This window comes from Rhinolophus sinicus, linkage group LG06, assembly GCF_036562045.2.
Source record: "Rhinolophus sinicus isolate RSC01 linkage group LG06, ASM3656204v1, whole genome shotgun sequence".
In the NCBI taxonomy this organism is placed as follows: Eukaryota; Metazoa; Chordata; class Mammalia; order Chiroptera; family Rhinolophidae; genus Rhinolophus; species Rhinolophus sinicus.
In genome coordinates, this window is record NC_133756.1 from 79,510,461 (window position 1) to 79,534,683 (window position 24,223).

Consider the following 24,223-nt stretch of genomic DNA (forward strand, 5'->3'; position numbering starts at 1 on the left):
AGAAAACACAACCACTAAATGGAAAAGACATATGCACCCCTGTGTTCATCATAGTATCAGTTACGCTAACCAAGATAAGGAAGCTCTCTAAGTGTCCATCAATAGATGGATAAAGAAAGAAAATGCAGTATGTACGTACAATGGGATATTATTCAGCCACAACAAAGGAGGAACTCATACCATTTCTGACAACACGGAGGGACTTTGAGGGCATTATGCTAAGTGAAATAAGTCAGCCAGAGAAAGATAAATACTGTATGATTTCACTTACATGTGAAATCTTGAAAACAGTAAAAAACAAACTGAAGTACAGAGAACAGAATGGTGGTTGCCAGAGGTGAGGGGTGAAGGGTGAGCAAAATGGGTGAAGGTGGTTAAAAGGTACAAACTTCCAGTTAAAAAATAAATAAATCATGGAAATGTAATGTACAGCATGGTGACTATAGTTAACAGTAATGTATATTTGAAAGTTGCTGAGAGAGTAGATCTTAAAAGTTCTCATCACACAAAAAACTTGTGGTGATGGATATAACTATGTGGTGATGGATATTAATGACTTATTGTGGTGATCATTTCTCAATATATATGGATATCCAATCATTATACTGTACTTCTAAAACTAATGTTATATGTCAATTATATCTCAATTAAAAAAACAGAACTACCATATGACCCAGCAATCCCACTTCTGGATAGCCAAAGCAAATAAAATCATTATCTTAAAGAAATATCTGTACTTCTATGTTCATAGCAGCATTGTTCACAACAGACAATGGAATGGAAACAATCTAAGTGTCTGTTGACAGATGAATGGATAAAGAAAATGATATATATATAATATTATTCAGCCTTTAAAAAAAAAAAAAAAAAAGACTGTAATATAGAAATCCTGTCTAAATTTCCAGTTGCTGACCTGCTCTACAGATTTCAGACTCAAGACTGCAATATCAACTTTTGCCTAAGCTGCCAGCCTGCCAGGATTTCAGACTTGTCAAACCCCACAATCGCATGAGCTAATTCCTTAAAATCTCTCTCTCTCTCTCTTTCTGTTTCTCTGGAGAACCCCTACTGGTACAGCAGGAATGTGTGTGTGTGTGTGTGTGAAACAGGACTTTGGGACAGGTGCATTTGGAGGGCAATTTGATGGTAGCTACCAAATATGACCATTACAGTTTTCCCTTTTTACCATTTCTCTATAGTGTGCCTTGTAAAAGCAAGTCACAGTAAACCATTCAATTATCCATCAGTAGCTAAATGGCTAACAATCTGAGGTAGGCAGCAATCACACATTCGTCAGTGGCAGGGAAGACCTTAGAGGTGATCTAGCAAGGCCGTCTCTTAGTGGGTGAGGGAACTGGGGGCTTATTATGGGGGTGACCCACCCAGGTCACATAGGGCTGGGACTAGGCCGGCATCCACATTCCTCACATGCATCACATGCTTTGTTCACCTCCAGCTTTGCTTCTTGGGAGTGGTCCTTGCCCTACTTTTTGCCAGACTTCTGGGTAGCCCCACCTACCACTTCACAGGTGCTGTGAACACCCTGGGCAGAGGTGCCCCAATTGTGGGGCTCCACAGTTCTTCCACCTAAAACTTCCTTGGTTAACAACACTGCAGGGAAAGGAGCCTGAGGAAAATCCATGGAAACTACAGTAAGGCCCAGTCCAGGTCGCGGTGATCCTGTCGGGATGCATGGCACTTTTATTTCCTCTGGCTTGAAGAGGCACTGGTAAGGTCTGAACTCTTGGTCTCCCCCTCAAGAGACTTGCTTACCTTGGCAAAGGGGACCAATCAGGAGCCCGTTCCCTTCAACACTAGTCCCAGGGGAGCTTTGAGCACCTCCCTCACTCCCTCCCTCCAAATACTCAGTGATTGCTACTACAGGACTGGCTCAAGCCAGCACTCCACACCTCATATTGCTCCTCGTCCACCCTCCCTCCTTCCAGTAATTGCACTGTGCTCTCTGAAGTTCCAGCTGGCCAATCTGATAAACCCATTTGGGTTAGTAAGTGCGTATAGAATAAGAAGGCAGGGGTTCGGATCCCAGCTCTGCTCTAACTAGCTATCTGACTTGGGCGAGTCACAATTTTATAGATGAACCCCATCCATAAAATGTCACAGAATCATTACAAGGAACCAATGGAGCCAATTTATATGAAGGCACTTTGTAAACCCTAAAGTGCCAGAAAAATGAGGACCTACTGTAGGTAGATTACCTCTCCCAGGTGTCTTCACATATCCACAAAGAACTTTGGAGGAAAGTAAAGCCTTATCTCAGTGTTTGTCAAATAGCTGACCACCTACATTTATTTAACAAGTTCCTGAGGGATTCTGATGCATGATGAAATGCTGAAGCGTTTTGGCAGAGAAGTGACTGTAATGGTGGAAGTGAGGCACTGTGACGGCACGGGGTTGGAGGCCAGGAGAGTTGTTTGGAAGGATGGCAGGTGTGGACTTTGCCTGTGTGTAGGGTTAACCCGAAGTCTCAAGGGATCTTCTCATCCCCATCCCCTAAGACCAAGAAGGGGCCACAGGAGGGTGGTGTTCAGTGACAGTGTCCAGAGCCCCCTTACTGCAGGGAACAGGCAGGCTTGGAGGTGCCAGTCACTCCCAAGAAGATGGGAAAAATACTCCGAGTCTTGAAAACATTACTTTTTAAAAAGCATTATTTTTGGCTATTTGGGAGTAGGGAAGGTATATGATTTGGGGACCCCACCCCCAATAATAAAGGGAAACACATAGGCTGGGAGGTAGCTTCTCCAAGCAATCACCTCCCCCACCCAGAGAAGGTGGGGCTTAGGACCCAGGCCCCATTAGGCAGGAGGGGAAGGAGGGAAAGGCCTGAGGAGAAATACCTTCCTTTCCTGCCCCAGCATGACTGAAACTGATCCTTTAAACAGGTTCAGAAAGAGGGATGCCCACCTGAAAAGGATGTCTCCCCACTGACCCCTTACTTGACCATGGCCAGGCAAGCCTGGCTCCCACCACGACCCTCTCGCCTGCACAGGTTCAAGCGGCAGCAGCAGCCAGCTCTGGGAGTACTGGAGAATACAGTAAGGGAAGACTGCCCTGCAAGCCCCTTTACTTCTCTAAGGCCTTTGAGGAAGGATCTGACTCTCCCAGTCCCCTCTTTCCTAAGGAATTGGGTCCCTTGTGGGACTCCTGAGACTTTCCAAGTCCCTAAAATACATAGCTCCCTCCACCTTGCCAAATTCTTATCCTTCAGCCTCAACCGATATTCTGTCTCATCCAGGAAACTTTTTGCAATAAATTCAGCTTGTGTACCCGTCTTTCTCCAGCATATGGCCCAGCGCTTCATATTGTAGCCTCTTTATACTGGAAGATACTTTTGAAGTGAAGAGGGCTTCAAGATGTCTGTTTTAGTTGTCTCAGGTTTATAGAAAATATCTTCTCTTTTCACTAATAGTAACGATATAGTAATAGCTAACACAGTGAACACTCACTATGCGCTGGGCACTTGACGTGTATGAATTCACTTAAGTCTCGCAATTTAGCTCATTTTATAGCTGAGAGAGCTGAAGCACAGAGAGATAAAGTAACTTGACCCAAGATTGCCAGCAAATAAGAAGTAAGGCCTGGATTTGAACCCTGGAAATCTGGTTCCGGAGTTTTCACCTTATTGCTTGACTTAATATATCTCTTGCTATCTACTACTGTCTGGCTTGCTCATCTATGTATGTCTCCTTTTCTTAAGTGCAGAAGTTTTGTCTTATTCTTCCCTAGTAACATCCCCCCACCCACATCCTCTCCCCACCACACAGTGGCTGAGCAGCACACAGTAGGTGCTTTAGAAGCTTTCCCAAGAATGGTCACCAATAGAGTACAGAACACTTCTCCTAATACCAGGTGACAGCATTGGCCAAAAGTTCTCTGAGTCCTCCATGTCTAGAGCTGTCGGTCAAGTAAAAATTTAAACTTTTATTTCTGGTAGAAATGATAAATACTTTGCATTAAAAATCTGAAATTCAAGTTTTCCTCATACTTCATGCTCCCTCCCTGCCCCAGAAACCTACAAACATATTTCTGTTTAGAGGAGGAAACGTGGTGCCTGCTTTCGCAGTCACGTCCAGGTCTGGGGAAAGGCACAGGTGGTCTGTCTCAGAGCTGGGAGGTCCCCACCTACCCCAGTGAAGTCCTCGGAGGCCAGTGATGAGAAGGAGGCATTGTGATCTGGTGTAGGGGCTATGGCATCAGTCAACCATCTCTCTGGGGCAATGATCCCCTCCTTGTTGGGCAGTTGAAAGTACAGAGGGGCCAGCTCCTTCCAGATGGTTGAGGGGGTAGGGTGGTTGTATGTGGGGAGGTGGGTATAACAGGCAAAGACACCTTTCAGGGTCTAAACTTTCAAAGAGTTAAACAGGAGAATCATAGGCCATGACATTTTGGTTGTTTGGAAAGGACATGAAGGAGAAGAAGGGTGAGGTGTGGAGAACCCTTATCTCCTGTCTGTCCTCAAGGAAGGCACAGGGTGGGAGTGGGAGCTGCCTTCATGAGTTAACCCCTGTCATGCCACATCCCTTTTTCACAGTTATGAGTGATGGGACCAAAAGCTCCAGGGTTAGGAGAAGGGAAAGGAAGGGAAGGGAAAGAAGGGAAATAAGGCCACATTGTGGGTTGCCACTCCATCTAGTGCCTGGGGGAGGAGTGGTGAGCCCATAGCAGCCTCCTGGGGACCACCCCACCACCCTAGCCTGACTAGGGGTCCTCATCCCAGAGACACAGCTGCTTCTGGGGCATGTAGAAGTTGAAGCTGTAGCTCTTCTGGCAACTGCGGATGCCACATTTGTAGGGCACCGGCCGGTCACGGCTGTGGCAGTACTTGAGCATGCAGGGGTACCAGGCCAGGCTCAGGCCATAGTGGCAGACACAGGGCTTCCCTCGGTCCTCCACCTGCCTGCAGTGAGGCAGCAAAGACTGTTCTGTGTCCTTGGGCAGAATCTTGAACACGGAGCTGTCCACACCTGTGGGAGAGAGCAAAGGTCAAGGAGGGGAATGGCGGTAGCAGGGGCACTGGCTCCCCTAGCCAGGGGGAAGGGCAGTTCCCTGCATGGCCTCTTTAGGCATCCCATCACCGCTATGAGCTAAGTACTCTTATCCCTGTTTTACAGATGAGAAAACCAGCCAAGAGTTTAACAATCTAGCTGAGTTCACACAGTAAGTAGTGGAGTCAGGACTGGAACCCAAGTCTGTCTGACCTGAAAGCCTTCACTCAGCCATCAAATAAAAACATCAACATACTGGATTGCGATAAAACAGAGGCAGGGGCAGAATAAGTAGGAAATCAAGGAAAGCTTCTTAAAGGAGATGATATCTGAGTAGGGCCAAGCAGGGAAGTGCTAGCGCAAATACACTGGGAAGTCAGGATGGCCAGGTTGTGGGTTAGATGGGAGTGTGCACATGAGGAGTGCTGGAGGAGATGACAGGGCCCTGGGTCCTGGCTGGGCTCAGTGGCCACAGAAGAGACCAGCCTCTGGGGAACAGTATCAGGCTTGTACCTTAGTTTGGGGTACCGCCCACTGAGGAAGGGTATGTGTGGAAGGTGTGACCACAGCTCTTTTGGGCATTTCTAAATCCAGTGCAGCACTGGAAGGGGGAGGCATTTCTCTAGTGTGTAACCAGCTGGACAGAGGGACCAGGGATCTGGAGTTGGAATGGTGACATCTTCCTTTCCCCTCTACACAGAGCACCTGGTAACAGCCCTGGGAAAAGTAGTAGGAGGTGGTCCAGAGGTGAGGTCACACAGTCCAGAAAGGCAAGGATTATGCAGAGATGAGAGGAGGCCTTAAGGATCTTGGGGGAGAGATGTGGGCATCAGAGAGGTGTGAGGGAGAGGAGTGGATTACTAAGAGGTGGGCAGGTGGGAATGGGTATCTTTAGGCCCCACCCAGGCCCTGGTGTCTGTGCGCTCCTCACGTGACAGAAGGTCCCATGTGTGTTCTCACGAAGGTCAGAGATGAGGTGGGAGTTGCCTGGGAATCTCCCTCCACAGGGTCCAGCAGTCCCAGTTTCTGTGTGTCTCTTCCTGGAATGGGTCCCTTTCACCTGGCTGACTCCTCTCATTGAAAAGCCACACAGGCATCACTTCCCGAATCAATCCCAGCACGTGTTATAGGTCCCTCCCCTGAACTGCCACATCTCATTGCTGTGCTCCATCATATTTGCTACAACACAGCAGTAGGCAGCACCCCGCTGACCTTGCTCCAGCCAGAAACGGACGTCCTCCTGGCGGGTGTAGATGGTGTCCACAGCCTCGGCACACATATTGTGGAGGTGGGGGCTCAGCAGGCCCCCCTGGCTGAAGTTGACGGCGACGTCCAGGTGCAGGTGCTCCAGGCCCCGCAGCTCCTCAGCCTGACGCACTGCCCGTGGGTTTTTCTGTGTGGAGGAGCAGAGTTTCAGAATGCTCCCTTATCATTTTCCCCTGATCACTCAGGGCAGACAAGTAGAACCTTGGGACCATCTGCAGGGTGGTAGTCAAGGGGCACCCAGCCCCCACTCCAACTGGCAGAGAAACTGATACCCAGAGGTCAGTCAAGGCTTTTCAGCTGGACTGGGCTGCCCTCTGCAGCCTGATGGCGAATTCTGATACCTTGGAAGTGGTGTTGGAGGTGGGCAGGTCAAGCAAGCTGTCCCAGGGTAAATGACCCCTGGGGTCCCACACTTTCCAACATTCAGGGAACTGAATCTCTCTGGGAAGGGCAGGCACAGAGGAGGTGCCTATGGCAAGCCCTGCTGGATAGTACAGGAAACTTAGATGAGGCTGCAGAGAGACCCAGGGTCCAGGAAGGGAGTGGGAGCAAGTCAACAGGCTGAACTGCTTTGAACGCTGCATTGAGCACCTTACACACATAATCTCATTTAATTCTTACTATAACTATTTCTCAATAAGAAAATAGAGGCTTTTAAAGTGACGTAACTTGTCCATTGTCAAGTTACTAATGAGGTAGGTACTGGGTCTGAAGGCAGATCTAATTTCAGAGTCCAAGCTCCTAGCCTCCATCATAAAAGGGAAGGGGCTGGAGGAATATGGGAGTTGGGGGTTAAGTCCAGCTTAGAGATCTGGGGCTATGGGGTCAGGTTTGGCCTGGGGCAAAATCAGGGGGTTCAGGACTACAGGGTGAGAGTGAGGTGCCAGGGATGAGGGCTAAGGTGGGTCAGGTGCTGGGTGGGAGACTGAGGTTGAGGTAGTGTCCAGGCTTAGGCCAGGCTGGTTGCAGCGGTGGGGGCTCTGGAGCAGCAGCCGGGCCAGGGCAGGCCTGGAGCAGGCACTTACCTGTCGAAGCTTGGCCATGGCCTCACTAGGGATGATCTCATTGTGCTGCAGCCGGGTGACAAAGCAGAGGGCCTGGAACTGATTCTGACCCTTCTCCAGCTCCCCCAGGATCAGGGCCCGGAAGATCTTCACATACTGATGGAAAAGGGCAGAAGGATAGGGACCAGCCGGAGAGGAGTGGGGTCTCCCCACCAGCCCACCCAGCTCAGCTCAGGTCCTGGAGAGGACACATGCCTGGACACTGCCCTGCAGTAGATGCCTCCCTCCTGCTGGTCTAGGAATTTTTATCTTTCCCATTTAAACCCATGACTTGAAAGAAAGAACACACCCCAGATGTTCCAAAGCCTCCTGGAAAATTCACATAGTGAACTGCTAGAAAGCTTTCCAAAACAAAACTATTTAAAAGCATAGAACTTCACTTTGAAGGGAACAGCACCTGGTTCATTCACAGCTGACGCTTCCCCTTGGTGGCACCCCTGTGTCACTCAGATCAGGGTGGGTCAGGATCACCAGGGCCTCATGGGGGCGGGGCTACACTTTTTACAAATACAGATTAAAGAGTTTCTCTTGCTGACATTCCTGTTTAGTGTTTTCCGGAAAGACCTAGAAATTAGTGCTCCTCAAAATGCCTCCCATGCTTCTAATCAGCCAGACTCCTGGCCCTGATCTCAGATGGAGGTTGTGGGGGCAGGATGGGGTTAAGGGTAGATGCAGCACAAGCTGGCTACAGCTGTTGCTGCCTTCTGGCCTGAGGGAGCTGGGATGGCTCACCTTTCCCTTCCCTCTCCATTTCCCCTTTCCTCACAGGGTTACTAATGGCATTACCAGCATGTCAAGGGCTCCTTCCTGTTACTGACTCACTGCGTGAACAGGGGAGGCTGGAGAGAGGCCATGGGCTGGGGTCCCCTTCCGAATTTGGCTGCTGGAACACTGTACTCTGACCCACCTGCACCTGAGGTGCCCCCTCCTCTCACTTATCTCTGTGCCTTGCCTATCTGCTCCCAGTGAGAATTTAGTAGGCCCCAGTCAGACCTGCCTGCCTGGGAGGTACCCTGGTGACAATGACAGGTCTCTCCTAGGAACCCCAATGGCCCTGCAGTGGCACTGAGAGTATAAAACCCTGTGTAGCTGTTCATCTTTCACTGTATGTGCCCTGGCCTCATACAGTGCATATTCAGTGAGATTCTCCATTCAGTGATGCTCACTGTACGCCTGCCAGAGTGTAAGTGCTTTGAAATAGGATCTAGGGTCCCCCTTGGGTTTCCAGTATAGGCAGGGCCCATTCTGCAATGTATTAGCTGGCACCCGGGCGTATCTCCCAGTTTCTCTAAGCCTCATTTGTAAAATGGGGATGATAACTCATTTACCTGACAGGGTTGTGGTGAGGACTAAATGAGTTAGTGTGGAGGGTAGAGAAGAATGCCTGCCCAGAGTACTAGCTGTGGTGATTACCATCATTGCAGGTGATCAGCAAACTTTATAGGTGAGCTGAACAAATGAGTGAGGATTCCATAAATCCTCATGCACTTCTGAAGTCCTCTGACTTTAAAAGGACATTTCTCTTAGTTCCTTTTATTGCAAATGAGCTCTGGAACAATGAAGTGTGGGTGTGTATGGGGAGACTTCCCATCAATATTGCAGAAAGGGAAACTGAGACCCAGCTGGTGAGAAACGTCCCATTACGTTCCTTACGATCCCCGACTTGTGGGGAAGGTGAATTGGAGCTTGAATTAATCCCAGCTTCCTCTCAACAGGAAATCCGTTCTTGGGCCACAATTACTTAGCCATCTGATCTTTCAGTTCCCTCAGGTTGGCTGAGGAAAGATTGGAGGCTGGTATACTTGTGTACTTTCCACTCTGGGCTCAATTCCTGCTAGGTGAGACTTGACACCAGACTTCCCTTCCTAGGGTATTTTCAGCAGTGTCCCTTTAAAAGAACTCTATCTGGAATATTCACAGCATCTTCTCCAATACCACAGGCATGTCCAATACCCTGCAGTCTGAGGGCTGCTGAGTGGTCTCAGTGCTTGGGGACATTACCTGCCCACCATTAACAGGAACATTTATTTGAATTCTTGGACCAGACCAGAGAATGAAAGAAATCTGTTTTCACCCTGAATCTATATTAAATAACAATGTCAATAACAACAATAAAATGCTACCAAAATGGGAACGTGACTGGGGGTGAAGAGAGGGAATAAGGATTTCTCATTGAGATAGATTTCCTCTGTGGTTCCTATTTATCTGTGTAGGACAAAGATTTATTGAAGTTTATAACTGGGAGGGTCAAGTCACTGTTACTATGAGTCAAAAAGGGTATACTGTGCCACTTAAAATCTTTACAACAATGGAGGTGGGCTGATTACTGTGTTTCCCCGAAAATAAGACCTAGCCAGACAATCAGCTCTAATGCGTCCTCTGGAGCAAAATATAAGACTTGGTGTTATATTATATTATATTGTATTATATTACATAAACCCGTTCTTATAGTAAAATAAGATTGGGTCTTATATTAATTTTTGCTCCAAAAGACACAGTAGAGCTGATTGTCCAGCTAGGTCTTATTTTCAGGGAAACACAGTACTACCGAGTCTGGAATGGATAAACTTGCTCAATGTCATGGGACTGAAATTCCGCAGCAGGAATTTTAACCCAGGCAGTCTGACTCCAAAGTCTGAGCTCTTTTAACCACAGAGCACAATTGCCTCATACATCAACTAGTCCTTGATGCCCAGATAAAGAAGCTGAAGCTCAGGCCCAGACAGGAAGTGCAGTCTGACCCTGGCCACACAGCTTACGAGTGGCAGAGCCAGGATGAGATCCCTCTTCCAGCTGTGCCCATCCATCTGGTGATGGTATGTGAGTCTTCTGTAGACCTATCTGGGGAGTGTGGCAGCTCCTACTCATGGTTCCGCGTAACTAATGAACATTAGCATTTGACACAAATATCAGAGTACAATGAAGCAGGACATCCTTCTAACCTGTCTGTCTGCCTGTCCTTCCCAGAGCCTCTTTAAACCCTGAATTGTCCAGTCTTCTTAGTCCTATTTCTCCAGTAAACCATATTCCACATGCTGACCCTTGGGAGGGAGTGGGCAGCCCTCGTTTCTAGATCTCTTTGGCTCCTGACAGGTGCCCCTACTACCTTCTACTCCCTACACCTCAGACTCACTACTAAGGTTCAAGGTCCCTTTCCCTCCAGCACAGAGGGAAGGGCAGGGGGAGAGGCCCTGCTGCTTCAGGGAACATCTGGCCAGATGCTAAGCCCAGGCCAGATGGAAGCCTGACTTCCAGGCTTCCTCCTCACTGTAGAGTGCCCTGGGATGATTTACCCAGATGTAGCCTAGTGCCCAAGGCAGATGGCATAGCTGGGGAAAAGCCCATGGCAGGGGGCTGGAGGCAGTTTCCTCAGACCCAGGACTAAGGCTAGGGTTCCTAAGATGGGAGGTTTGTATAAGCCTCCTTCTCCCAAGAGCTTTCAGAACCTGCAGCCCACCAGGAGTAGGATACCAGGAAGAAGTGGAGCATAGTACCAGGGATGCAATCTGGGCCATGCAGAGGGTGTGGCAAGTGTGTCACGGAGAGAGAGAGAGAGCATCTGCTAAAGTCCCCGCTGATTTTTAGTAAGGAGCAGAGTAGGTATGTCCTAGGAGAGCACAATAGTTAATAATAAAGGCTCGGGAATCAGTACTATCTGCACTTAAACCCTAGTTTTTCTGACACAAGCCATGTAACCTTGGGGGATTTACTTAATCTCTCTACACCTCAGTTTCTACATCTGTGAAATGACTAAAACTAATAGTACCTACCTCAAGGGATTATTATGAGGAAAAACTGAGTGAAAGGTTTCAGAACATAGTGGGCTGACCTCTTTAACTTTCCCTATTATTGTTTCAACTCCTGGCCTTGCTCCAACTGTGATCTATTCCATACCTGCAGAGGTAGGAATAAAGATTTTTGTCTTACAAATACACCTGATACCCACAGAGGTCAGGTGACTGCTGTGGGGCTTGCAAGTAATCAGCAAATCAGCAGGAGAGTATTGACTGGCATTACCTGGGGCAGGGACCTCACAGCCACCAGGGTGGGCAGGGATTGGGCAAGACTAAGGTAAAGGACCCTGTTTTCAAAAGGCTCATGGGAAGCCTGATCTACAACCAAAGTCAGTGCATTATAATAAGGCCTAGGGTTGAGGTTTATGCTATGTGTTATGGGGCAAAGGACGGATGAAGGAATGTGTGTTGTCCCTTTAATTATGGGGCTTGAAGTGGAGGAAGAAGGAAAGACTTCCCAGAATGAGGGACATTTCAGTGGTCCTTGACAGTCAAAAGATGAAGGGCTTCCTAGCAAAGAGAGAGGCATTTACAGAAGACAGGGAGGTGTGAGGGTCTTAATGCCCCCACCCAAACCATCCCTGCACTCTACTATCATCTGATCTGCCTAATGCCCTTCAAAGGCTCCTTTCATCCTCTCCATAAAGTGTACCCCCCAGAGGCTGGCATCCATATATTTGCAGACAGTTCCTCTTGTACTCCCTAAGTACTGAACCAAAAAGCTGGCGGTTCCCAGGATGAGAGATGCCATGTACCTTTCCATGAACTGATTCCTCTGCCAGCGATGGCCTATCCCCATTTGCCTACCATGCTTCCGGACTCAATTCAAATGTATTATCTCTGCCTATCCTTCCAATGCTGCCCTCACCAACCCTCCATCCAAGTCGGCCAGATCCAACCCCTGACCTCTACAGCACCAATCCCACTGTTTTTGCAACGATCGTTTTACTTGTCTTTCTTTCCAGACTCAACTACTTGAGGCTGGGATAGTATCTTATTTTCAGTGTATCCCCATCTAAGAACACAGCAGGTGCTCAAAATAAGTATCTGATAATAAATCAACAAATGAGTGAACAAACAAGAGCATGGAAGGGTTTTGAGAAAAATGAATGTATATGGGATGGCTGGAGGGCAGTGAGTGCTTGAAGGAAGAGTCTGGCAAGAAGCGCAGGGCACAGGACCTGCGAGCCCAGCCAAGGAGTGTGAGCTTAATCTAACAGATCAGTGGAAGTCATTGGTGAGTTTTGAGCCTGGATGCGACATGAACAGATCTGTGGTTTAGAGCTGAATCAGAAACTTGAATTACGCCAGGCCACTGTGCACCTGATTAAAATGTCTCAGTAGAGGGCCCCAGTCCTCATGTGGCATCTTCTGCCCGGGAAGTCTTCCAGGCCCTCTACCATTTGCCCCTGATTCAAAGGCAGCAACTAGCCCTTATTTATGCAGTATCCTCAAGGTCTAGCACAGAGATGGAGTTCAACTCTTATTAGCAGAGTGAATGAACAAATGCTCTGGGGCCTCCATCAACCCCCTTCCCTCCCACAAAAAGATGGCTTTCTTGGGCTTTCTTGTACCTGGGCACCTGCAGGCTGATAATCCTACAACTGCTATTTTGGCTTCTAGAAAGTTTAGGGGATCATTTAGTTTATGATCCAGTGAGGTTCCAGCAGGAGATGTGACCTTCACAAGTTACACAGCTGCAGAGGCAGGACCAGAAGCCCAGCTTTCCTGACTCTCAGTCCAGAGATCTTCAAGCTCTTCCAAGCTAGCCTCTTAGCCCTTGTCCAGATATTCTACCCTTCTCTGTGTACATTCCCTGCCATGTTTTTGTTTGTTTGTTTGTTTGTTTTTTTATCTACTGTATCGCTGCTTTGGCTCATCTGTGCTGGGGTTCCAGGTGAACACCTGAGACTGTAGAGAGTTGTTCTGGGAAAAGCAGGGGGCCCAGCCCTCTGTACTTTGACAAAAGACATCCTGTGCCAGGCCCTTGCTGCAGCCCTTCTGGGGAGCAGCCCAGGTAAAGCTTAATGTTGAGGATGGGAAGCAAGACTACAGACAGAGCCTGCTGTAGCTCTGACGATTGTGGAGCTGTCATACTAGCCAACTGCCAACTTCCAGCCTTAGATAAAACTAGAAAGGGAAACAAACTTCTCTTTTGCTTCAGCCATTGTTGAGGTTTTATGTTACTTGCAGCCAACTCAAATCTTAACTGATACTTATAGACATACATCTGCTTTCCCCATTCACAGACCAACATATTCATGATTGCTGTTTCTCAAGCAATTTCTTTCACATGCAGTTGCTCCTAACCTCTCACCAGCAGCATCCAGCCTCCTCCAATGCCTTCTTCTGCTTCAGGCTCACACTGAGGCCTACTGCACATTCCCACTCTCCCTCACACAAAGTTGCTCACATGAACATATTTCCTCCCTCACAGTCTCTCCTACGGATCCTCCACCTCACTCCTTTCTCTCAAGGGTCACATGCCACATCTCTCAGTCTCACAAACCTCTTATCCCTCAGTCTTACACACCCTCTCTCATTAAATTCCTCCAGTCTCATACACATCGTCTCATGCTCCATTTCACACACACCATTTCTCACCACAGTCTAACAACCTCCTCACACATGATATCACATGCACCTCCCTTTAGTCACACACACCCTTGCATGTGGCATCTCTGCTGACACTGTTTCATACACATCCTCTCATATGCTCATCACCTCAGCTCCAGCCTAGCAGATCTCTTCTCCTCTTCTACTCCCTGCTGTCTTCCCCATCACCCGCTCCCAGCTTCCTACCCACTCTCTAAGCACCCTTCTCCAGAAAGCCCATTCTGGGTAAGGGTGGTGAGGCTCTCCTGTCTCAGTCCTTGCTGCCTACCCAGCCTACCATTACAAGGGAACTGAAAACTAAGGGGGCCAGGATGGCAGCACTGCCCCTTCCCTCCATGCCCCTCTCCCAGCCCACAATTGTACCACAGCCCAGATTGTACAGCCTATGCTGGCAGCCACCTCTCTGGGGTTTCATGAAGCAGCTTGCCCTCCAGCCACTCTGAAATTCCTCTTTGCTGTTGGACAGCTGGCACTCTCCCCCGGGAGTTTCCTCTGCCATCTTGGTCTCCTTCCCATCACACCAGAGCATGTGATTCTGAGGCCAATCTAAATATTTATTCCTCTGCTCCTGGCTGGGGCTGCTTTTTGGCTAGAGAAGGGGCCAGCTTCACTGGGCTGGGGAGGCAAGGGGTCGGCCTGGAGAGCCAGTCAGGAATCAATGCCTTCCTAGACTCACGCTGGCTGCTATGTGGCAGACACAGTAGCATCTTGGCTGCTCTGCCCAGTCTCCTTGAGCAGGAACAGAGGTAGATGGAGTCAACTCAAAGCTGGCCAAGCACATCCTGAGGCTGGTGCCCAGGGACTTAGGCCACCCCCATTATGAGGTGTCTGCACACCCTCAGCATTAGGCCCAGGATAGAAACTTCTTGTTACAGGGCATTAGTGCAATCACCAGCCTGAAGCAATGCCCCTGCCCCCATAGCCCCCTCCCCAAACTCCCAGCTCCTAGTGCTCTGTCAGCCACATCCCAAATGTCACCACTGTCCTGACTGCCCCGGAACCAGGCAAGGCTCTATGTGGGTCACCTGTGCCCCACTGTCCTGCTGACTCAGGGCTCCTGAGATGGAGATCATGCCTCCCTCTCACCCAGATTACCAGCCCCGATGCTTCCCTTGACCCCTGCCCTTTAGCAGAATCCCAGTGGCAGGTGCTTAAACACTTGCCACCTTAAAGGACAGAAGCTCCTAATGATGCTTTGGTTCCTACAGCATAAAAAAAGCTGGAAACAATCTACTTAATAGGGCAAGGAAAGAGAGTGGAGGAGAAGGGCCCTGCCCAGGACCTGGCTGGCACCGCTATTTCTTTTTACATGCATTTCACTTTTTCACTTTTGCTTTGCAAAGGCCTCTTATTCCCTTTTCACAATAAACCTGGAGGCACCATACTATTGTCCCTGCTGTGTTCCTGTCATGTCTGAGCCTGGGGCTCAGAGAAGTTAAGTGACTTGTGAAGTCACACAGCTGGTAAAGAGCAGAAAAATGTACACAGTAAGTGCTCAGTAGTATCCATGAGATCTTTAAAAAACGGTCCCCTCATCCCTATGCCCCCCCCCCCCCCCCGAGATCATGGAAGGAAGGATGAAGGGAGGAAAGAGTCTCAGACACAAAGCTGCTAAGGAGTCAATACTCAAAATTCATCAGGGTTATGCATTTGTGAGGAGGGGACCCAGCCCAAGTCTATACAGAGGAAGGTTTCTCTGTGGATATGTTCCTCTGCACCAAGGCTTTTTTCAGCCTCCTTCTTTCCTCTCCCCTCCCCTATTTAGGTCTCTTCAGCCTCTGGAAGGAGTCTGCACAATGCCATGGCACACAGTCCGCTGGGACACAGTGGAAGGGTCCCTGGGTCCTAATCCTGCTCGTTAGCTCCTGGATCTTGTCAAAGTCACCTCACAGTTGAGCTTCAGTATGTACATCTGCAAAATGAAGGCAATACCTGCCTCACAATACAATGGTGAGGATCAAATGAGGCCGACTGTGTGACAGCAACTAACAGTGTGTGATGTGAGTGGCTACGCAATGTGTGAGATCCAGATACACACAATCCTTACCTCAAGGCTGGACCTCTGTCTTTCTGTGGAAGAGGAGTCTGTCCTGAGTTTTCGTCTATCTCTCTTCCTCCCTTTCCTCTTCTTCCACCAGCACCACTACCTCTCTGTAGCTTGGGAAGCCTAGCAGGGAACCCTACTTCTACCTCTCCCTACCTCCTTTCCAGCTGTCCCCTCATTTGTTCCCAGGTGGCAGTTTTCACTGCCTGATTGGGATCTTTTGCTAGGACTCCCCTGGACATAGGCATTCAGGAGTGGGAGATATTTGCCAAGCACCAGGGAGCACATCTGAACATTTGGGCAGGGCTGATAGTGGAAGAATTCCTCATACATGGCACAGGGACTGCTCTTAGACCCAAGGGCCCCATGGAAATGACCGGGGTCATTCTTCTTGGGCCTCCTCATAAGCGCCTGAGAGGAAATACTCCGCACTCTAAAATGGTTAGGCCTCTCTTGAAAGTGCCTCTACTGCCCTCTGTTCCCCAAGAAGACACTCTATCTAGCACAGGCCTCTGTGCCAAATTGTGGGGACCTAAAAGACAGGGTCGGGGGAGCTCTCACATCCCTGTGATGTGACATTCTGTTAGAATAGCCTCAGGCAGTAACGTGGCCATCTGCACATTCCACAGTTTCACAGACTACAGGACTATATCTCACAGACCTGAAGCTTCCTATGTTGCTCTGCAGAACAGAAGCCCCCAAGGCAGGGACTCTGGCGCTCTCCTTGCTATTCCTTCCTCTGGCTTCCACTCACCCATCAGTGCCCAGGGCAGGGCTCAAGTTCCAATCTCCTTGGGTCCTTCAGAGAGACCTTCAGCTGACCCATACTGCCATATGGCTCCCCTTATCTTGGCTCCAGCCCAGGGCCCTCACAATCACCTCCATTCACACTTTTGGAGTCTGTGGCTCCTTCTTCCCTGCTCCCATTGCACCTACCACCCGGAAGCAGTTGCACATGACTTTCTCATATCTTTCAGCCCCATCCTCCACATCTGGTCAGCACCAAACCATGCCTGGAACATGACTCATCACCTCCCCCAGCTTTTGGACACTCAGACTGGGGGACAAAGGAGAAAGAGAGCTTACACAAGGATAGCAGCTGGGGGAGGGGGACCATGAAGGCTGTCATATAAAAAGTCAGGTTACAGACTGGAGATGGTGAAATGCCTGCTATTAGATATGCCCAGTGAGTATGTACATGTGGGTATAATTACATATATAGATTTGCATTATAAAGAAGAGCACTGCCTATTGAGTGTGCATTATGGAGTTCTGTCCTGAGGGCATGTAGAATTAGGCCTAAAATCTATATGCTGCTTAAACACATTAGGGTTATTATTAGTAGAATGATAGGCTTCAAATAGGTGACTGACTTTGGGATCTACTTTGATTTGACAGTCTAACTTGGTTGTTCTTCCAAGTCCCCTCCCCTTTCCTGGAGCAGCTATGCCAAGTTCCCAAACTTCCCTGCCCATTGGAATCACCAGGGCCTCTAAAAAAGTACTGCTGCTTGGCTCCTATCCTTAGACATTCTGAGTTAATTGGTATGGACAGCAGCCCAGGCACTGGGATTTTCCAAGCTCCCTAGGTGATTCTACTGTGCAGCAAAGTTTGGGAGCCACTGAGCTATGGCTTGTCTTTTAGAGCCACAGCTCAATCTGCCTGATGGTCAGCAGCCTTTGGGAAGACATACAGTAAGGCACAATGGCCATTTGATAGCTCCAAGCTACTTGTGGGGTTTGTAATCCTCACCTGGGCTCCAGGCTGTGTGTCCTACAGCAGGCCAATTACTGCTACTGCTTCACCAGCTTCAGGTCCAGTGTAGCAGTGTGGGGAGTGCCAGACCCTGATCTTGGCAGAAGCAAATGGAGAGGGTGGGAGGGGCCATAGAGAGGGGACTTGGGGGGCGGGGAGGGGGGGTGCGGTAAGATCAGCCAGACACAGGGGCTCAAGGCCACGCTGGGTAGAATGGCAGGACAAAGATGACTGTTCCATGCTGAGGGGCTGGCCAGCAATTTTAGAGTTTAATGATTAATTTTATTTGTCAACTTGATCAGGTTAAGGGATGTCCAGAGAGCTGGTAAAACATTATTTCTGGGTATATCTGTGAGGGTGTCTCCCAAAGAACTTAGCATTTGAATCAGTAGACTGAGTAAAGATCACCCTCACTAATGTGGCTGGGCATCATCCAATCCGCTGAGGGTGTGGATAGAACAAAAAGGTGGAGCAAGGGTGAATTTGCTCTCTGCTTGAGCTGGGACATGCATCTTCTCCTGCTCTCAGACACTGGCACACCTGGTTCTCAGGCCTTCTGACTCAGACTGGAACTATACCAATGGTTTTCCTTTTCCTGGGTTCCCAGCTTTCAAGTAGCAGATAGTGGGACTTCTCAGCCTTCATAATTGTGGAAGCCAAATCCTCATGTTAAATCTCTTTCTATATATCTACATATGTTTGTGTGTTTCTTTTCTTTTTTTTTTTAATTGGGGAACAGTGTGTACTTCCGGGACTTTTCGAAGTCAAGTTGTTGTCCTTTCAGTCTTAGTTGTGGAGGGTGCAGCTCAGCTCCAGGTCCAGTTGCCGTTGTTAATTGCAGGGGGCACAGCCCACCATCCCTTGCGGGAATCCAACTGGCAACCTGTGGTTGAGAGGATGCACTCCAACCAACTGAGCCATCCAGGAGCTCAGTGGCAGCTCAGCTCAAGGTGCCCTGTTCAATCTTAGTTGTGGGGGGCAGAGACCACTATCCCTTGCGGGACTCGAGTAGTTGAACCGGCAACCTTGTGGTTGAGAGGACGCGCTCCAACCAACTGAGCCATCTGGCCACCTGGGAGCTGAGCAGCAGCTCATTGACTTCATTCTAGTTGCAGAGGGTGCCCATGTGGCTCACTGGCCCATGTGGGAATCGAACCGGCAGCCCCGTTGCCCAGAGCTCGCACTCTAACCAACGGAGCCACCTGTCCGCCCTGTGTGTTTGTTTCTATATGTGTTTCTATTGTTTCTGTTTCTCTGGAGAACTCTAATAAATAGCACTTAGAAGAGAAGGTTACTGTAAGGGGACTTGAGGCTCCTCCAGGCTCAGTGCTGACTTGCTGTATGACTTTGGCTCCATCATTCAACCTCTTTGAGCCCAAGCTTAGCAGGGAAGGTCCATGATGAGATGCTATGTGAGCCACAATTATGAAAGTTAATGGCTTCTATTTCTTGAGCACTTAGCATAATAGCTAACACATAGTGAGTATTTCACATGCATTCCCATTTAGTTCTTACCATGACTGTGGGATTGGTACTATTATTAACCCCATTTTGCAAATGAAGAAATGAAGGCTTACAGAGATCAAGCAAGTTATTTGCCCAGGGTTAAACCAGGTCTGTCTCATTTCAGTCTGGACTGTCTCCCAAATGTGATAAAATGGTAAATGTGACTATTCCCAAGCAGACTAAGGACTTTTCCCAAACTACCCCTAAATGGATTTGGTACATGAAACAAAAGAAACGCTACATCCAGACCTGAGAATTGGGTGGGCAACAAATGGGGAGCTCCACTTCAGGAGGATTTGGATTGGGTTGGGAGTGAAGGCTATTCCACCCGACCTGGGCATTCCCCAACTCTACCCTGCCCCAGGCTAACTGAGAAACAGAGAGCTGGAGGGAACTTGGAGAGCTGGTTCCCTTTCTGAGCCTTCCACTCCCAATTCCCACCCTTGCTGATGAAATTGGAGATGCCAGGGGCAGGTGTGAAACACCAGCTTCTGGGTCAGAGGCTAACTTGAAAAGCAGTCTTCAGAAATCTGGGTGGAGGTTTGAGCCGCTGTGGGGCTCTTGCAATCAGCAACAAATGGAATCTCTAACTGGGCAGTCAGCCCTCCCACTATGCCCTCAGCCCCAATCCCCAGTCTTCCACCCCACTGCCATCTGAGCTCTCCCCTCACCTTGCCATCAGGGTAGAGCAATAAAATATTTCATCTTGCAGCTAGACTCTGTAAAAGCTTAGCTCTACCTATTGCCTCTTTCATTGATGTCCTAGCCACAACCTTGGCTGCTGGAGAGGTCCCAGGGATGCTGGAGTCTCTCTCCAGGATTCCAACCCATAGAATAATGGGCAGTGGGCAGAAAGGTGGGAGGTTCAGCCTACCCAGAGGCTCACTCTCAAGGGCAAAGGATTTCAGTGGAAGGTTAGAGGGAAGATTAGATGACTGCCTCCGGAGAGATCCAGCTACTATTTGGATTTTCTGGGAAAAGAACATACTTGACAAAATTCCCCTGGAGTTTAGGTGGGAAAGCAGGAGGTGTTGTGGCCCCATCAGCTTCTGTCCCATCACACACAAACTTACCTGGCCCTGCCTGTGTCGAACCTAGCTGGGCCTGCTGAGTAAGGAAGGGCCACGAAGTCTTCCCATCTGTGACCATTCACCCTCCTTCCACCTCCCATATCCACCTACAAGGTATGACACTTAAGTTCGTGAACTCATCCTAGAAAAAGTGCTACATACCTCATTTCTAAATATCACTACAGTCACCTTCAAAGTACTCACCTTGGGAACTATGCACTGACGCCAGTGTCTAGGCCACCCTTCAAAGCAATTTTGGAACCCTTTTTCTGGAATGGCTATCAGAGCTGTCGTCGTATTACCCTTGATGTCCCAAAATCATCAAAATGTCTTCCTTTCAATATTTCCTTTATCCTCGGGTAAAGAAAGAAGTCATTGGGGGCCAGATCAGGTGAGTAGGGAGGGTGTTCCAATACAGTTATTTGTTTACTGGCTAAAACCTCCCTCACAGACAGTGCTGTGTGAGCTGGTGCATTGTCGTGATGCAAGAGCCATGAATTGTTGGTGAAAAGTTCAGGTCATCTAACTTTTTCATACAACCTTTTCAGCTCTTCCAAATAGTAAACTTGGTTAACTGTTTGTGCAGTTGGTACAAATTCATAGTGAATAATCCCTCTGATATCAAAAAAGGTTAGCAACATCGTTGCAACAAGTTTGCGAACTTAATTGTCAGACCTTGTATGTCCCATGTCAATGACAACTCAGCAGTCCTGGGACAGAGCAATAATGAAGCCCTCCCTCACTGTCCATTGGATTCCCCCCACACACACACCTCCATGCTATCTATGGCAGTTTTGCTAGGTCCCTAGTTGCCTCCCCAAACTCTGCCCCCTCTCCTTTCAAGTTCCAAAACTCTAACAGGGAGGAGAGAGACGGCTCAGCCAATGGTCCCATAGCCCTGGCTCCTCCCAGCTGCCCAGCTATCTAATCGGCCTCATCTCTCCACTCCCTCAGAGACAGAGTCTCTTTAACAAGAGAGGGGCTAGTGGTATGGCGTAGGAGACCTGGAAACTCCCTTTGAGTACCTACACTTCACCTACCCTCTTTTCCTCCAGGATTCCTGCTGCAGGGTCACTGTTAGTCACTCACCACCCTTCCAGGCCCATTTGCTGATAAACCCCCAGCATCTCCACTCTCCATTCCCTCCAACCTTGGGGTCCAGGTCCACCTTCTGGTTCCCTCTGCAACATACACACACACTGAATAGAGGCTGATCTCTGCCTCCTTCCCACAATCTGAGCGAAAATGTGGAGATTGGCCAGCCCTCCTTCCTGATAGCATACCGGTTGGCATTTCAGAGCATGGGGACCTTATCTGGGGCCTCTCCCCAGGTCCTCCTGCTGCAAGCTTCCCAGCTTTCCCGACCAGAAAGGAGAGGTAGCTTCTCCCCAGCTTGGGAGAAACCAGGGGCAGTCAGCTCTGCCCAGCACCCTCTCCCCCCAGCCCAGGAAAGTGAAATAGAAGGAGAGGGGGCTCACAGACTCCAAGATGTCAGAGCTGCAAAGCCTAGAGCCACTTCATTGTTCTGTACAGAGGTGGGCAAAGAGGCCCAGAGAAGGAAAGGGACTTGCCCTAGATTACACAGCGAGAAGCCGGACCTCTGACTCCTAGCCCCGTACTTTTTTCTTAAAGAGCAGACATAAATTACTCCATGAGGAAGTCAGGGTCATTAATGTTGGGTTTTGCAGGAGTGTCTGCACCTGGAGGCTCTGGAGAGTTGAAAGAGGAAGTGAGGAAAGGGCTGGTCAGGGAGTGAGATGAAGCCTGGGCACCCAGAGCAAAGAGGTGAAAGGCTGGAAGGGGGACACGGAGGGGACAGCAGAGGACTTCGTCGGAGAGAATGATGAGGCCGGGTCTGGGCGCTGAAGAGAGGAGCGGAGTTGTAGAGAAGAGCCCAGAGTGACCACGGGTAAGTCGGGTCCTTCTCCTGGCCTCAGTCTACTGTCTGTAGGCCTGAGCACTCAGGCTCGAAGGTCCCACCCTGGAAAGTGAGGGTGCCTCACCTTCTTGAAGTCCGCGGTGAAGGAGACGAGGGTGCCGTCGGGTTTGCGCAGCTCGAGGCTGATGCTGTCGTTGTCGCTGTCCGCCTGCAGACTCTCCTCCGTCACTTGGCCGTCGAGCAGCCGAACGCGGACCCGCAGCTCGGCGGGCGCGCCTGCCCCCGCGCCCACGCCGCGCGGCGCCCCCAGTAGCTGTACCAGCAGAGGAAGCAGCAGCAACAGCGCGCCGGACGCCGTGGGGACCCCGTGGCAGCCGGGCAGGCGCATCCCGGTGTGCCACCGCCGCCCTCTGCGGCCCCGGCTCGCCGCGTGCGGGCGGGGAGAGGCGCTGCCAAACTTCCTTCGAAGTTAGTGGCTAGTTGGGGGCGCCCAGGAGCGGCTCCCGGGGGGCTCAGCCGCCGGTCGCCCGCAAAGTGGCGTGGACGCACGTGAGCTGCGCTCCGCGGCGTGCCCCGGCTGCCCTGAGGCGGACACGGCGTTCCCGGGGCTCCCGAGGCCCCCGACTCCGGCGCTGAGACTCTGTTTTGCACTTTTCATTCAATCCCACCCCCGTCACTTCCTTCAGAAAACAGAAACCACCCGGACCTGCCTTAAAGAGACCGCGCACCTCTCGGCCCTTAAAGGGCCCGCGGCGGCTCCCTGCACTCCTGCGACAGCCAGGGGAACCGGGCGGGGAAAGGGGACCGCTGCACAGCGGCTGTGTGAGAAAAGGGCTTTCTCAATCTCCCTCCCTCCCTGCCGCGTCCCGTCAGCAACCGGGCTTTGTCAGGGGTTGGCTCTCCCGGCAAATCCCTTCCTCCCAGCAGGGGCGGGACGGGTCACTCTTACCCCGCCCCCCTTTTTTGGCTTTTTCTTGTGCCACGTGGATCAAATAATTGGGCTTAGCGTTTTAGGGGTTTTGTTTGGTCTTTTAGTTTCTCTGACAAAGCGGATCTCTAAAAAGCTTCTGCAAAATTAGACCTCACCTCGCGCTCAGCCTTTTGACTTCCCTAGTCTGGAGAGGGGAGCTGAGGTTGTTGCTTGCTTTGACCTCCCTCATGTATGAGATCTTGGTAGGTCAGGACACCCTCTGGTTGCAGCCCTCGAAACGCCCACATTTTCTGAGCCCCTTGTGCAGCTACCCTTTTCAGTCTAGTTTCCTTCTCTTCCCCCATTCATGGCCTTTCCTCAGCCCTGTCCATCTCTCCAGATCCCCAGTTTTCTCTCCCCATTCTCAGTAATAGGCTGAGCAAATCCGGGGAAATGTTAGATTCCAGGCCATTCGGGGGAATATCCAAGGACTCAGGACACTGGAGCTTGACCATCATGGGCTTTCCAGAAGCCCCAAGAAAACAGGACTGCCCTGCCATTCACCCAACAATGAACTGGGTGAAGGCAGGGGGATCTGGATTCCTGCTTCCTTTGATTAGCTGTGTGCTTTGGCCACGTTTTAAAAATTCTTTGGGCCTAAGTGTCACCCTGTGTATAGTGGAAGTTGCTGAGACCTACCTTGTCTTGCTAATCCTATGTAGGAGAAAGCCCCATGGGGATACTTGGAACCTATTATTCCCTGACGTCCGTTTATCATTTCTGTGCAATCTAGGTCCCCCTAATTTTTTTTCTGAGGTCTTGATTTCAGATAGATGAATATGCTCCTCTATGCTGCAGCTCCCTTCTCTTCTAGATCTCCCCCAGTGCAAGGTCTTATCAGTCCCAAGGATGATACCCAGTACCCAGGCATGCGGGTACTGTGAGGGCACCAATAACAGAGCCAGACACCCATGGACTGCAGGGTTAGGGTTGGGCCAAAATCTGCCTCCTACTGCTAGAACCCAGGGTTCTTCCTACTAAACTCTGCTGCCTAAATTTAGGACTGAAAAGGATTCAAAGGATTGTCTAACTCAATGTTTTTTGAATTAGCCTTGCCAAAAGAACCACCTGGGTGCTTGTTATAAACACTTACCTGGTCCCTATATCTAGCCATTCAGACTCCCTAGGGAAAAAACATGAAAATTTGCATTTTTTAACAAAGGCCCAGTGATACTTGATGTAAGAGGTTGATAGTTGGTACTTGACAGAGCGTTAAGCATAGAGGGTCTAAAACAAATAGCATCTTTCCTTGAGAA

The 24,223-nt window shown here is 49.7% G+C and overlaps 1 protein-coding gene across 1 annotated transcript; it reads right to left on the minus strand.

Moving 5' to 3' along the window:
* Positions 1-2,648: 2,648 nt before the first annotated feature.
* OAF (out at first homolog) lies at positions 2,649-22,845 on the minus strand. Its single transcript, XM_019718210.2, has 4 exons — positions 22,122-22,845; positions 7,295-7,429; positions 6,216-6,396; positions 2,649-4,982 (listed from the first exon to the last, which is right to left on the minus strand). Exons 1-4 carry the CDS (start codon positions 22,383-22,385, stop codon positions 4,717-4,719), a joined length of 846 nt encoding a protein of 281 aa, XP_019573769.2. The 5' UTR covers positions 22,386-22,845; the 3' UTR covers positions 2,649-4,716.
* Positions 22,846-24,223: the final 1,378 nt, after the last annotated feature.

What these genes read in the sequence shown, in the direction of transcription:
- OAF (XM_019718210.2), bottom strand. Translation starts at nt 22,385, where the DNA reads ATGCGCCTGCCCGGCTGCCACGGGGTCCCCACGGCGTCCGGCGCGCTG. An exon ending in TCACCGCGGACTTCAAGAAG is followed by an intron (nt 7,430 to 22,121) that starts GTGAGGCACCCT and finishes CTTTTCCATCAG; the next exon opens with TATGTGAAGATCTTCCGGGC. An exon ending in CCGTTTCTGGCTGGAGCAAG is followed by an intron (nt 4,983 to 6,215) that starts GTCAGCGGGGTG and finishes TCTCTCCCACAG; the next exon opens with GTGTGGACAGCTCCGTGTTC.